General features: G+C 32.7%; 1 protein-coding gene across 2 annotated transcripts; it reads right to left on the bottom strand.

Annotated features, from left to right (window-relative positions):
- Positions 1 to 24: 24 nt before the first annotated feature.
- Positions 25 to 9,377, bottom strand: LOC111991079 (uncharacterized). Of its 2 annotated transcripts, XM_024022857.2 has the most exons (8): positions 8,977 to 9,374; positions 6,658 to 6,750; positions 5,298 to 5,509; positions 4,017 to 4,161; positions 3,852 to 3,924; positions 2,206 to 2,352; positions 1,272 to 1,397; positions 25 to 479 (listed from the first exon to the last, which is right to left on the bottom strand). In XM_024022857.2, exons 1-8 carry the CDS (start codon positions 9,243 to 9,245, stop codon positions 384 to 386), a joined length of 1,161 nt encoding a protein of 386 aa, XP_023878625.2. In that variant the 5' UTR covers positions 9,246 to 9,374; the 3' UTR covers positions 25 to 383. The 2 variants fall into 2 exon arrangements, with proteins under 2 accessions (XP_023878625.2, XP_065636670.1); XM_065780598.1 differs by lacking the exon at positions 1,272 to 1,397 and having other exon boundaries at positions 8,977 to 9,377.
- Between the last annotated feature and the right edge of the window lie 6,060 nt (positions 9,378 to 15,437).

The following is a 15,437-nucleotide window of genomic DNA, read 5'->3' as shown; positions in this document are numbered from 1 at the left end:
CTCCATCAATCCTGGGAAATGGGATGACTATAAACCAAACCAACCAGTAAATTTGATGCATTTAACTATAAACAAGTGTGCTTATACAAAACTTAGACATATAATTACAGATAGTCTAGGACGGTTTAGAATTTGAAGATATATAACAAATGTGGTCCGAGCCAAAGAATTTTAAAAGTTTGGATGAATGAAATTCCACAAATTTCAAGCATCAAATCAAGAAGTGCTGTAACCCCACGTTTGAACATGACTGTAGACTGTAGTTCAAAAGTGAATTAATGTGGAACTTGATGACCAGCAGTACTGCCTTTGAGAAAGGATAGGCCATAAAAAATTTTGAGACGCACTAAGAAGGAACAGCAACAGCCTGAGATGCCACTGGATCAGATAGTTGTGGAGACACTAGTTGATGTTGATGGTGTAGCATGGCGTGCAACAAATGACTCGACAAGTGGATTCACAAGGTGAGGTGCTTCATCCTTTATTGCAATCAACAAATTATTGAAGTCAAAAAGTTATTATCATCAAACATATTCTACAGTTCATATAAAAGTCTGGTCAATAATGAGCAAGTCCTATATTTTTAGTATGGACAGGGAAAAGAAAATTTGCTTCCACAATTGGTTAATGAATGATTTTGCATTGATGGAACACCAGAAACCAGTGCTTTAGAACCAAAATAATAGCATGTGCATAGGAAGTCTGTTAAGAGCCTAACAGCCCCTACATATCAAACTTTGGTTCATTTCAATTTTATTTATGTTTCCTAGGAGATTCAGAACTTTTAAAAACTACATTTTTTTTAATCATTTATAAAATTTATATTATAATCCTTACTATCTTACAAGTTTTGCAGGAGCTACATTTTGAAACCAAAAATAAATCAATATAAGAATATAAATAATAGACAAAGTTTTCCTCCAAACTGGTTTGAAGTAATCTCCTTCAATCTGTTATGTGGCAATTAATAAAACCATCCATATGTATTATTTAAAAAGTCACATGACTTATTAAGTATGTCATATGACTAAAAGTATATGTAGATGGTTTTATCAATTGCCACATGGTGAGTTGGAGAAATTTTCCTCTAAATTAGTTTGGAGGTAAACTTTTTCCATAATTAACCCCCCAAAAAGGTGTAAAATACTAATTATTGTCACATAAAAACACTACCAAATCAATGCCTCCACATGTCCCTGGTGGGTGGTGGCTTGGTGGGGTGTGTGTGTGTGAGAGAGAAAGAGAGAGAGGGAGAGGGGGGGGGGGGGAACCTGGGGGCAGTGCCCAACATTGGGGAGGACAATGAAGTCTTCAACCGAATCAAAATTCTCATAGTTTCTTCCAAGCTCAAGGGGTTCCCACGGATCCTTGTCACCCCATGCTATTAAAATAGGACACTGTAATGAAGAAAAAAGAAGGGTCATTACCTAGTGCTATTACCATTAAGTGGATAGAATTTTCCTCCAAATCATTACTGGACAATTAAAATTACCTATTCATATGTACTTTCAGTTACATGACTTGTGGCTTGTTCAAAATTTAGATTACTTATTGAACCAAATAAACGTTGATGGTCATATAAATTGCATGGATTAGAGAATATTTCACAAAACTAGTTTGGAGTAAAACTCTGTCCCATTAAATGGGATGCTAGAAGGGTGGGTAATTTGCAATCAACAAATTACCCACGTGCTTTTTATCTTATGTCTTTTTGACATTTTAATGGTTGGGTAAATAGATAAGAGTTAGATAAATTGTAAGATTAGTCTTTAAATAAATCTCATCTACTTGTAGTAGATAAAGATTGGATTTCTTTTGAATTTTAATTTACAATTATCTTGTAAAGCCATCTATTTATATGGCTTAATGTTGAATAATAAAGGAGGCTGAAAAATATTGTTATTGAATGAAAATTTCACTTTGGAGGTTTGAACTCTTTCAAGGTGGTCCAATTTATCAAACTAAAGACCTTGGTAGTTGGTTCCCTCAAAGCAACCAAAAACAATTGTACGCATAACATTGCTGTTGTTGTTTTCTTTTTCTTATTTATTTATTTATTTATTTATTTTTTGGGGTATAAAGTGGCTGCTGTCAATACTTGGGTTAGTAGGAATGTAGGAGGGAGCTTCATACATATATACTTAGATAAGGTTAGAGTAAGATTTCAATCTCATATTATAAATAAAAAATTATCTTCAAACTGACCTTTACTTGAGGCAGAAGTTCCTCAGGAAGAGGGCCAGCCGAGTAGCAAATAAACTCAAGAAACACATCAGCAGCACCAGGTTCCAGTCCTGGATTTAGTATTTTCTGAACTAGTTCCTCTGTCACTTGGGAGGTGTCATGGTAACACTGAAATGACATCCATTATTCATCATAAGCAATCGACAGCAACAATGGTAGAACTGTATTCATTATTTTCATTTAGGAAAAATTATCTTGTGAGACCAACATTTACACTGCCCCCTTCAACATATGGCTCCCGCAAGTGTGTGTGGCCCACCAAATGTGAGGTGGGTGCTACATAAAACCGTCTCACAAGATACTTTCTCTACAAACTAGTTAGAATAGGTGTTATAAAACGTTTACATTCCCTAGTGTGCACAGTTTCACTGCACTTCATACCATCAATTGTCAGTCTATGACAACTTGTAAACCTTTTCTCTCTAGACTAACACTTTTGACTTGAATAGTTCAGTAACTCAAGCACCGCAACTCCAGAAATGAAATCTCACTGTAACTTTTAAATGATTTAAGGTTTGATTTTCAAGGATGCTTTTTATTAGGCAAGAAATACAGAGAATATGTAACTCAAAGACAACACATAGTCAAGCAGGTCCCACTCATAGAATATTTTGTCTTTTCCCATACATACACTTAACACACCAATTTATATGCATAGACAAGCTTGCCAACTAGTCTAGTACTTGCTCCACTTTTCCACCATTATGCATTAAAGCGTTTTACTTGTGTATGTAAAAAGGGAAGAGGTGTAAACTTCTCCACTTTTTGTGATAAGCAATCTATAACAGTCATTCAACTGGGAATAAAATGAGCATGTACCTTAATCAGATCAAATTGGATGGCATGTCGCTAAATTAAATCCAAGCTTACTTTTTAAAGATCTAATTCATATGGGATTAGATTCAGAAGCAATCATTTTTCAATTAGTAATTTCAGTTCAATCTGTAACCTAAAATCTTGATCACATCACAGGCCAACACATCTTCCAAGGAAACTCATGGGTTCAAAATAGAAAATCTCAAACTCAACTTAGCCCATGGAATGTGTATTACAATCCTAGTTTTGCGGCTTTTTCAAAGTTAACTATGGGTCATGGATCATTGGTTGGGTCAAACCAACCCAATTACTAACACACCATTTCAATGCACCTACTCCATTTCAAAATAATCATAAATAACTACAGATTAAAATTTTCTGTGGGAGACAAAGTCTAGAAGTTGAAAGAAAAGAGGAAGGAAAAAGTAGAAGATTTAGAAATACCACAGTGGTGAAAATTCTGGGAAGAGTATGTATTCTTTTGGATGAGAAGATGAAAAAAAAAAAAAAGCAAAAAGGAGAAGGATAATTTATCCTTCTGGAGAATTCCATTCTCAACATTTGAAAGCATTTGTGCATAATTATAAGTGATGTCTTGGATTACACAAAGAAAGGTCTAAGTCAAATTGTGAACCTAATAAAATTTTGGTGAAACTTTGTTTTGTTGAACTACTACTATAAATTGGTCCTAAATCATAATTCAAATCAGCCCTTGATACCATCAGTAGTCATCAGTGCTAATTTAGCACTGATGACTATATGAGAAATACCAATTTGATATATAGGAATACCTGGCAAAGAATACTCCTCACAGAGTCTGGTGTGGCAACACTTTTGTAGAAATATTTGCCCAAAGCAGTATTCCTGGCAAAACAGCACAACTATCATAAAGCCTACATATGCAACCTTAGAACTCTAAAAGTTCATACAAGGGAGTTATTGGGTCAAATACTTACCTCAGCAAATTCTGGAATGATCTAATTAAAGGTTTTCCAAACCAGGGCTGCTTCTTAATATGAAGCATACGAAGAGATATGTTCAAAAGTATAATGCCTTTGCAGATCTGTGGTGCCATAACTGCTGCCTGAAGACCAACAAGCCCTACATAAAGACCAGAAAAAGAAGATTCTTTAACGGTATCATGTGATCAACCTTAATTGTGAATTAAAGAACTGTTTGATATCTAAGGCTTCACTAGTTTTCATAGAAAGTAGCACTGAAGAAACATATCAATGATTTGAATGGGGTGGCCATCATTTTGATGGAAATACTTGTATCCTATTGTCTTTGAAGTCAAGCATTACAGAAACTGCTGTGAAGGTCACAGAGAGCATATTTTGCAGCAGTATCTTCCCAAAAAATATTCACAAAGGAAAAAATCCTACACAGGTCAAGAAGATGATCCTTCTGGTTGCCTGGTATACAGATCAAACATAAATATGTTTTAAAATATAATTCTAAGCAGCAAGTATGAACAAAACAAGAGAGGCAGGAAAGCACAGCACACAAGCATGTATAACACTAAATGATTAGAGACTATCTTATAAACCAAATCTGATAACACATATGAACATGACAAGAAAGAAAAAGAAAATATGCATTTATCAAATGCTACAAGAGATGAAAGTCTAAGTACTGTATGACCAAAGTCTAGCCAGAACAGGCAAGATTGTTCAGAATTTAAATTAACACTTTTGTCATACAATTTCCAATGGCATCACAAGGATGGCAAGGATACCAAGTTCCTGGCTTGAGAGTTTGTAAGCCAACTTGATTCCAAGTTTTTCTAAATCAACCCAAAAAGTCAGAGATGATTTACACCCTTTTATTAAATGTTCCTGGAAATATTGGAAGTACTATTTATTAATATGCAAAACACAGAACATGTATAGCAGAGCCATGTATTATAAGAACTTGCTTTAAGACCCAAGAAGTGGTACCAATATATGATGAAATGAAAAAGCATTGAACAATAATAAAATAAACTGAAATATGATTCTAGCTGACTAAAAATCAGTTGTGAAGTAAATGCTGTTCTTGTGGTTCTTATAATTGAATAAAAGTCATAAAATCTAAATTTAATTCTACAATAGCATACTGCCTAAAGATGGTGTGTACAGCTGCTAAAAAAAGAAAACAAAAGGATTCACAATAAAAATATGCATAGATTGGTTAAACATTAAAGCTTAGAGTGAAGGATTAATTAACATAAGCCAAAACATTCAAAAGGTGGTCACCTCCAATGGAATTGCAAATAAAGAATGCTTCATCCTTAATCACATCTATACAAAACTCATTTAGTTGGGTGGCCCATGTTTCAAATGTATAGAAGAGGTTGTCTCCAAATTGACGAGGATTTGGTTTATCTGAATATCCATAACCAATAAGATCAATTGAGTATACCCTATGTGATTTTGCCAGAACGGGAATATTTTTCCTCCAATGATCACTGCAACCAGCCACAATTGAGTCACAAGTACTAACAGACACTTCAAGTACAGAATCAAAGATACTAGAGAACAAAACTTTTAAGAAATCAACACTTCTTATATTGAAACATGCATAAACCTTGAGAAGCTAGGCATGCAAATCTTTCAACATTATAAATTATAAGAAATAAAAAGATAAAAAAATCAGGTTCAAGCTTTTAGATTGTGACCAAAACCCTGCAAGAGAAATTGAGACTGCTCACAGTTCTTTAGATATATAAATCAGCTTTAAATATTTTTTATTCTGTAATGCTAATGGCTGATCAGCTACTGGCTGATCACATAATGTATAACTATTTATCTTGTACTTTTCCTATTGATCTGGGCCACTCTGCAATGTGCTTGTAAAGAAAGGTGTAAAATTATGCATACTAGGTCACTCTCATGAATTCAACTTGACCTGGTATTATTAATCAAGACCTGATTCATCTTTTCAATGTAGATATATATTTTATCCATTTAATTGTTCTAATGTGGACATTACATGAACATTTTGATTATGACATGGCACATGTGACACCTAATTCCAAGCATACCAGGGACCATCAGTACTGTAGTCAACCTGGATGATCTTAACCACGATCATAAAACTCTGTTTACGTTTTGATTTCATAGTCACTGATTGGATAATTGGTCTTGTCTTGTGCATAAAACAAAGGAAAAAAACAGACCAGCTAATTGCAGTTTTTTTTCTGCATGTAATTTATACCAAAAGTTTCCCTGCAATGCTGTATTGCAGAATAAGAGTAGACAAAGAGATTATCAATAGGAAACACAGTTTTACAATTAAATGAGGCCCTTCTGTGGTACAAACTTCTGCAATGAACAAACTTCACAATATTATCCACTATCATATTAGCTGACACCAAAGATTAACCATACAACCATATAGGAATATACTTCAACCGTTTGAAATTTAACCTTGTGTGCAACTTGTCCCACCTGCGTAGTCCCTAGTTTAAACCAAAGTTCAAGTACCATACCATACCATGCATGCAATTAGTACATGAATTTTTATGAAGCAAGAAAGCGTTTGGCTATTTGTGCATTTGATACCTATAGCAATTAGGTGTCTGCTAATGAGAAGCAAAATGTAATTGATGTAGACCTGTTTGCTCCAAAACCATGAACTAAAACTAATGCAGGGCCACTGTTCCCAGAATACTGATAGCGAATGGAATAACCCCTCCAGTTCCATATGCTACAAGACAAGAAGATAAACCATCACACATTAAGAAAAACATGTTGGTTGAATCCAATGATAACCAAAAAAAAAAAAAAAAAGATACAGAATAAAGACCCAATTCATGGGAACAAATTACCGATGAAAAAAAGTTAATAGAGCTCTGAATGTTGTCAACCATCATTTTCTTCCACATTTTTCATTTAAAATCATTAAAAAAAATTTGAATCCAATGATAACCAAAAAAAAAAAAAACAAGATACAGAATAAAGACCCAATTCATGGGAACAAATTACCGATGAAAAAAAGTTAATAGAGCTCTGAATGTTGTCAACCATCATTTTCTTCCACATTTTTCATTTAAAATCATTAAAAAAAATGTGCACACACACACACACACACTCATATAGACCTATAGATTGTATAATAGTAATTTAAAAGAAGCAGGAAATAGAAGAATATAAGGTGGATAATGGCAATTTTATGGAAAATCTATGAACTCTTATATTTCCTGGGGAAGGGCAAACACAAGGGGACCCTAATTAAGCCTACTATATCTCCACATTATTTTGATTGAGGCATATTGACCAATCATAGAAATATTTGAAATGGGAAACAATCTAAAGTCTTTAATAGATAGAACCACTGGAAGTTTGATATTAGGCTCATTTCCCAAACCAAAATTACACTCTTCATCAAAGTGAAATTTTCCAGCATCTAGAATAAATAGGACAATCAAACAGCCATAATTCTTTCTATACAGGAGTCACCAACCAAGAGGTATCTAAGTGTTTGGGTCATCTTCAGAAAATCCATTATTAAAAAGATAACATTTATGGCCTATTGAAAATAAAAAGGTCAAGATATTTTGTGTTACTAGACGTGTGTTGATGTCAGATCATATAGACCAAGATTAATATTTATTTTACAATCATAGAATGACATAAACCATGTCTTGCTCTGGTTTGACAGAAACTTGTTCTCATACCAAAGTTCATAACCACTTTCACACCTAACTGGCATATAGTTACAAATTTGAAGATGAGAAAATCTCCAATCTAGGACTCACCTACACACACATGGTTTTCTTAACGATGGAATGGAAAATACTAGAAGGGACTCAACTCATGCAGCGTCAGCAAGACAGAAATGTCAGCCTAGTGATCTAAAAAAAAAGGCAAAACAGAGATTTGAATTTTAAAATAAGCTGGGCGCAAAACCCCCTTTGCTGGTAGCTACTTAAAACAATTGGAATGCTAAAACAAAAAACAAGGGCATTGTCATGACCGTAAAGAGGAAGGAATTCAGCCTAAATTGTTGTAGAACATGACTGGTGACTTCCTAAAAAGTATCACAAAAACATTTGAGAATTTGACAAAGCAAGAAGCCTCATTTATTTAAGGTCTTATGTGTTTTTCTGTCTCAGTCCTCTACATCTTTCTCTTTAACATAAGAAACAAAAATTTGCAATTGAGGATGTTGAGATGGATGGATTGTAATAGAAGATATGATAAAGTAAGAAATGCACCCATTCAGCCATTCCTAAAGTACTTGTGTCATCACCAACAGGGAAAAAAAATGAAAAGTTGGCTAACAAAATTAGTCCTTTACAATGAAGATCAATGACTGCAATGGTATAAAAGAGTGCTTGTTGAAAGAGCAAGAGGGTAAAGTCTGAAAGAGGTAGATATTCATGTTTTCCTTTAAGTAACATTCATCAGTTAGGAAGAACAGGATGGCTGATTAACACAACACTGTAATTCCCATTTTAAAGAGCATCAAAATAGAAATAACCTAGGAAGCATGGACACGGTTATGACAGTGACACAAGCAATTTTTGAAAATTATAACATGAAACAGCTAGTACAACACTGGTATGACACAAGTAATACACGGATATAGCACGGGTACGACACTCTTAATGAGCGTACATGCTTCCTAGGAAATAACTTAAACATCAAAAGAAGTCAAACATTAATTGTACATTAAATCAGAAACACTCATTCAACAAATTGACCACAATGTGGCACAACTAACTCATAATCACATTCAAAAAAATTTCTACAGTTAAAATACACACACACGCACATAATCAACTAGTTTCTTCTTTTTTGGTCTGGGCAGAACAAACATATGAACTCAAGTAAGTCTTTGAACTTTCTTTTTCAGTAAGTTTCTTGGAAACCAAACATAACCTAATAACCCAAGAAACTTTAAAAAGAACAAAGATTGAAAACCCATTACCGGCTTTGAACTTCAATCCCGGGGTCATTGTTCGATACCATGTCCTGAGTGGAAAGGCCATTCTCCTCAATCTGATCATTCAAACGAGAAAATGCCACAAACCCATTTGAATTAAACCGATGAAGATTAGAAATTCTGCGAAGAGTTGGATATTGTTGGAGATGGGTTCTGCATACAATCAGCTTCTTGTTTCTTGGAGAAGACAGAACTGGAAAATCTGGTTTTGACAATGGCAGTGTAGAGGAAGCAGTAGTAGTAGTGCTTGCCATATAGCTTTTGATAAAGAGAGAAAATATAAGAGTCCCGACCGAGGAAAAGGAGTGCGTGTGTAGTGAAACTGAGACTGAGAGAGAGCTCACATGAATGGTTTACAATGTTTGTTGTTCAATCGTCAGTTTTTAGAGGTTAAGGACAGTGGCAATAGTTCAACGTTTCATGTTTGGAATTTGTCCACGTTACCAATATACTGCTGTCCTATGTGGCATGTATATGTATCTTACAGTCGATGATATAGATAATATTTTTTTTAATCTATGGCCATGTTAAAATACTTATTTAAAGAAATATATATCGGAAAGTACATATGGATCAAGTCTTTTTTTTTTAATAGCTTAAAAAAAAGTTTATGTGTATATATATATATATATATATTTTCTTGGGAAAAATATGAAAGTTATGGTTTGGACTTTGGAGAGAATAAAAGTAAGTTTTGATAATTTTCTTTGGACTTCATGAAAAAGTACCGGAATTTTTTTCTAAATAACCAAATCTCTCAAATAATTTCATTAGTAAGCAAAATTTTGAAACTATTTAGCAATCTAACAAATCGAGTCCTTTGGACTCGAGTTTACTGTAGCAAATCGATTCTCTAATACTCGATTTTGGAATAAAATCTTCATGGAACAATACTCGATTTGGAATAAAATCTTCATGGAACTCGACTTTTTTAGACTTAAGTTCTAGCCGTTCCCACTCTTCCTACTTTTTTCCTTCTCCAGACCAAATCAATATACCTAAACCCAAAGGCCGTGGAATTTCAAAGAGCAGAGGTTGAGATCGGACCACTACCATTGTTGAAGCCTTTGCCACCACTGCCTGGGGCCTTCGCCGCAATCCGTTCCTTCTTGCATCGCCGTTTTTGTTTTCCTTTCTTGGGTTGCTGTCTTTCGGGTTTGCTACGAAGTTTTTTGGGTTGCTGTCAAGGTCATGGAAATTTAGAGAGCAGAGGTTGAGATCGGACCACTGCCATTGTTGGAGCCTTCTTGCATCACCGTTTTTGTTTTCCTGGGTTGCTATCTTTCGGGTTCGCTACGAAGCTTTCTGGGTTGTTGTCGTGTTTGTTTCGTTCTGGTTTGCTTCATAGGTTCGTGTATGGAACTCAAGTGTTTCACTCTCAAGTATGAAACTCGACCCTTCTTGGCTCAATTTTAAAGAGCAAAATCGAGTCCAAGGGACTCGATTTGTTAGATTGTTAAATAGTTTCGAAACCTTGCTAACTAATGAAATTGTTTGAGAGATTTGGTTATTTAGAAAAAAAAAAAATCCAAAAGTATCCTTGCAAATAAGTTTGAAATACTTAGAGCATTCGCATTAGTTTGTGTAAAATTTTGTCTATTTTTGCAAAAGAATTTACTTTTTCTATTTTACACAATCACTTCCCAAAAACACCATCAATAGATTATTTATTATACACTCTATTTTATTTAAATAATAATAATTATTATTATTATTATTATCATTATTATTATTTAGTCTCTCTCTCCTCTAAGATATAAAAAATAACTCGCTCGCCTCTCACCTCTCTTTCATCCCAAACCCACAAATGCTGACCTCTCTAGCCTCTCACCTCTCTCTCAACCGTTGCTAATACTCTGCTTTTCCTTCTTATTTTTCTTCTTCTTTGCAATCTAGGTTTGATGGTTTATGCTGATTTTGTATATGAGTTTGATGAGTTTGGGATATGAATGTACAAGGCACGTTGCTGGGATTCAAGAGAAGATAGTGAATGAATAGAGACAAGGGAAGAGAGAGAATCTTAAGGGAGAGGTGAGAGAAAAAAAATTGTAAATAAAATACAAAGCTACAGTTGCTATATATATATTTACATAATTACTGTAGCAAAAATGTAAATATAGTATTATAGATAAACTGATGTATGTAGTTTTTGAGTAAAAATATGTAAATTTGAGATATTTTGTATTATACACCCACTATGTGAGTGTTCTTACAAGCCTATGAGAGGAAAGTATATTGATTTCTCAAAATCAAACAATTAACAATCAAATTAGAAGCAATGAAGAAAATGGATAATAATCATGGAATACTAGCCTTATCACACTCGTTAATCATGTGATCAATGGCTTTTTATTTTTTTGGTTTAATGTCAAAACTTTCCCTTCATCCCAATTTAAGGTTTATGCGTTTGTCCAATAATATTTATACATCTTTCAATCACTGATATAGCTAGTAGTGTGATGATACATGTTAGAGAAATTACCAATAAAATAATATTTTAATTACAATAAAATTATAAATATAAACAAACAATGTTAGACTGAGGTACGAAAATCTCGCTTTCTTTAAGGAGATTCAAGCCCTCTGTGGTTGGCAAAGCCTAGAAACCGATGTAGCAGAAATTCACTTCTGACTTGTCCCCTCCAAGATGCAACAATCCAACAGTTCGTTGTGTAGCTCGAACCAACTCTACAAAAGTGGTTGGGCTCAAAGCTCCACCAAAAGAAACACCTTTCTTTGGCCCAAAATCTCTCAAGTATTTAGGAGTATTATTGAATTCACTCTCTCACACAATACTTTTTACTTTAACTATTTATCTTCATTCACTCTTGATGTAAAATTAGTCCGTAGCATAGCCATATATATAGTCTTCCAATCCTTCTCATAACCTACATGTTATTTATTAGTTTAGATAACTCTTCTAAATTTATTTAATTTAACTTACATACAAGTTAACTCTTTCATTAACAAATTTCACTATAACTCATCTCTTTATTAATTTTCAGTTAATTTAAGTTTTAGCATACTTTAATTTAAAATGCACTAACAATACATAGCACCACACACCCACACAAACTAATGATTTTAATGCTATTTCAATTATAAATTTGTGTTCAATTTAAAGAAATTTATAAATTGACGTCACAAAAACAAAGTTGACAACTTATATTTATTAACATAAGTAGTAACATTCTCGGCCTCTCCTCCCCTCCCCTCCCCTCCAAATTCTTCCTAAAACAAATTCCAACTAGATTGGAATAGTCCAAAATGTACTGAACTAGACTGAATGGACCAATTCATTATTTTGTTTGATATTTTTATTATCATTTTAGTATCACAGTTAACAATAAATGATAGAGGATTGGGAAAATTATGGTAAAGTTTATAGACAAAAATAATAGTGTAAAATAAATAAATAAAAAGAGAAGGGGTGGGGGGGGAATAAAATAGTTTGTGATTTGCTAATATGACATAATACTATTGGAGAGTATAAAACATGGGTTATATACTAGCTCCTTATAGAATTTAAGCTCTATTATTATTACTTTGTTGAGTCTTATTTGGATTAGGACTCCTTTAACAATTTTCTTCTCTCGCCACAGCCATAGGGTTTAATTTGGTTCGACAATGTTGCCATTGGCCACGTTGAAATATTATCACTCCATTTGTCAATTAAATTTTGTATGTTAAATTTAATTTTCCGCTACAATATTACTACTAATTTTTTTTCCTCTTTTGTTTTGCGCCATATTATTTTTGTCTTTAAACTTTACTATAACTTTTCCAATCCTCAATCATTTTTTTTTTTTTGGAGAAACAATCCTCTATCATTTATTGTAAACAATGATACTAAAATGATAGTGCAAAATATCAACCAAGATAAGGCAAAGTAATGAATTGGTCCACTTCAGTCTAGTTCAGTCCAAATGTAAGTTTTTTTTTTTTTTTTGGGAGAGAATTTGGATAGGAGGGGAGGATAGGGTTTCTATTTATGTTAATATTAATACTAAATTTTCAAAATTGTCTATATGATGTCAATTTATTCTAATTGAAATAACATTGAATTCGTAATTGTCAAAAGTCCTTATGATGTCAGTGATTGGTGCTAGGTATTATAAAATTGAGGATGCGTTGATGGATATTTATGATCAAGGATTGATTTTGTGAGAGATCACTTTTGAAATAAAAAATCAAATGGTTGTATCACCGCACACCTTTGGTGTAATAGTCACTCCACAAGTATTAAGTGCTTGTGGGGTGTGGGGGTCAAGCGCCGGAGTTCAAGTCTCTAAAAGGGAGCTTTACACACATATACATTTAGATTAGACTAGAGTAAAATCTCGATCTTGTATCAACCAAAAAAAAAAATCAATTCAAATGGTTGTGACTCTATCGCTTTCAATTTAATGAGTCTCTAATTGGTGCATGAGTTTATGAGTTTATTAATTGCTAACATTCCTTATATAAGTTAGATATCAATGTACTCTTATCCCATAATATTTGATTGAGATATTGATCACGTGCATATGAATGATACAATTAAAAACAATTACAATTATATTATTCAAATTATACCTTTTTTTAGAAGAGGTTTAAATTATATGTGGTATATATTAGCTTACACCTTTTTTAAATCATACATTTCTAAAATATGTAATGATTTCTCATATTATATATATATATATAATTTAATTTAATTAGATTTAGACTCTTCGATTTTTGCACTCAATAATTCACTTGCCACAAAAATTTAAAAAAATTAAATTGACCAAAATTAGACTTTAATTTAGAATTTAATTGGATTTGGGCTCTTTGATTTTTACACTCAATAATTCACTTGACACAAAAAAATTTAAATTAGATAGGACACGTGGCGCAAAATTAAAAATCTAATTGAAATCTAATTATTGGATTTTCTCTAATTGCACTCTAATGATTAAATACTTGCAAATGATTACTTTTTGTAAAAGTAAGCAGTTCTCATATATGATGAAACCGATTGTTGACCCACAAATATTTTTTACTTTTCCTTGTGTTAGATCAAATAAATAAAAGATGACCATGTTTATATATAAAATATTTGTAAAATAATACATATAAGTAAACCTTATTGATGAGTTGATTTCTTAAATTGAAAAAATGTTGTTTGTGTTTGGTTGAATTTACCACAACAAGAACAATACAGAGTTTCTTCCAAAACAGAAGGAACAATAAAGAGTTCCAGTTCTTGGTTTGCTGAGTATTAATTGAATCATATATAAAGATATTGTAAGACTTCTCAAAAAATTAAAAATAAAGATATTGTAAGACATGTACATGGTGCATCAAACATGTGACTTGCAATTTTTTTCCTTGGTTAGCACAGGCTACGGTTTTGCTATTAAATATTAGGCAAAAACATTATTTTGATCTTTATATTTTGAGGTCAAGGGCAATTTAGTTTCTACATTTTAGTAATAGTCAATTTAATTCTTGTTATTTTTATAAATGATGTGCACAATTGGCACAATTAAAGTTAACGTAACTTATAAAATAATGAATAATTTTAATTGAAATTAAAAAAATGCCCCTATCAACAAAAAAAAAAAAAAAAAAAAAAAAAGGCCATTTCAACATCAGAATTTAAAAAAATAATAATAATAATTTCTCAAATTTTAAAGAAAAAAACTTAAATTTTCTTTTCTTTTCTTTTCTCTGTCGTTCTTGTAGTTTCTTGACAAACAAACACAGCAAAACTGATTTTTTTTTTTTTTTTTTAATTTCCCTCTCACCAAAATCAGACCCCAAAAAGTTCCATCAAACCCAACAATGCTCATTCTCACATGATGATCCCTTTACACTCATATACACAAATTCACAAACACACTGAACATTGTCAGAATTTTCTTCCATACGTAATTGTTCACCTACTCATAATCACAGCAACACACATCCTTTTCGGTTCCTTTGCTTTACCAACAACCAAAAGTAATATCAACAAACTAAAACCATCACAGAGAAGTCTCAATTATTTTCTATATACACTTTCATTTTCTTAGCAACCAAACTGAAAAAGAATATATAAGAAATATCACAGAGACATTTCAACAAACAGAGCTTCAGTGCAGTAAAACTCAAGCAAAACGAAAATAATAACAAAATGAAATGAAACTATAATATAAACCCACTACATTTTCCTCCTTGTTTTTCTCAAGAACCAAATAGAAAACGAAAGGAAATATTGCAGATTAGAACTCCAACGACCCCGAAAGAAAAACCCAGCCACTGACTGCATCCAATCTCCACCACACCTCTCTCATCCGATTTCCTGCCCACAGTTCGAGATGTACTTTATCTTGAATCTTCTGAGTGATTTTTTTCCTATGTTTCTAGTTTTTACATGTTTGGTTGCCCAGAAAAGATTTTTGGATGTTTTAATTTTTTTTTTAAATATTTTTTTTGCTAAA

This window comes from Quercus suber, unplaced genomic scaffold, assembly GCF_002906115.3.
Source record: "Quercus suber isolate HL8 unplaced genomic scaffold, Cork oak 2.0 scaffold_240, whole genome shotgun sequence".
Taxonomy (NCBI): Eukaryota; Viridiplantae; Streptophyta; class Magnoliopsida; order Fagales; family Fagaceae; genus Quercus; species Quercus suber.
This window is presented reverse-complemented; position numbering and strand designations above follow the sequence as displayed.

Bases quoted from the DNA above. Each gene is read 5' to 3' on its own strand.
- LOC111991079 (XM_024022857.2), bottom strand. From the start codon at position 9,245: ATGGCAAGCACTACTACTACTGCTTCCTCTACACTGCCATTGTCAAAA. The intron at 6,751-8,976 runs GTAATGGGTTTT...CTTGTCTTGTAG, and splicing joins GGGATTGAAGTTCAAAGCCG to CATATGGAACTGGAGGGGTT. The intron at 1,398-2,205 runs GTCAGTTTGAAG...TCTTCATTACAG, and splicing joins AACTTCTGCCTCAAGTAAAG to TGTCCTATTTTAATAGCATG.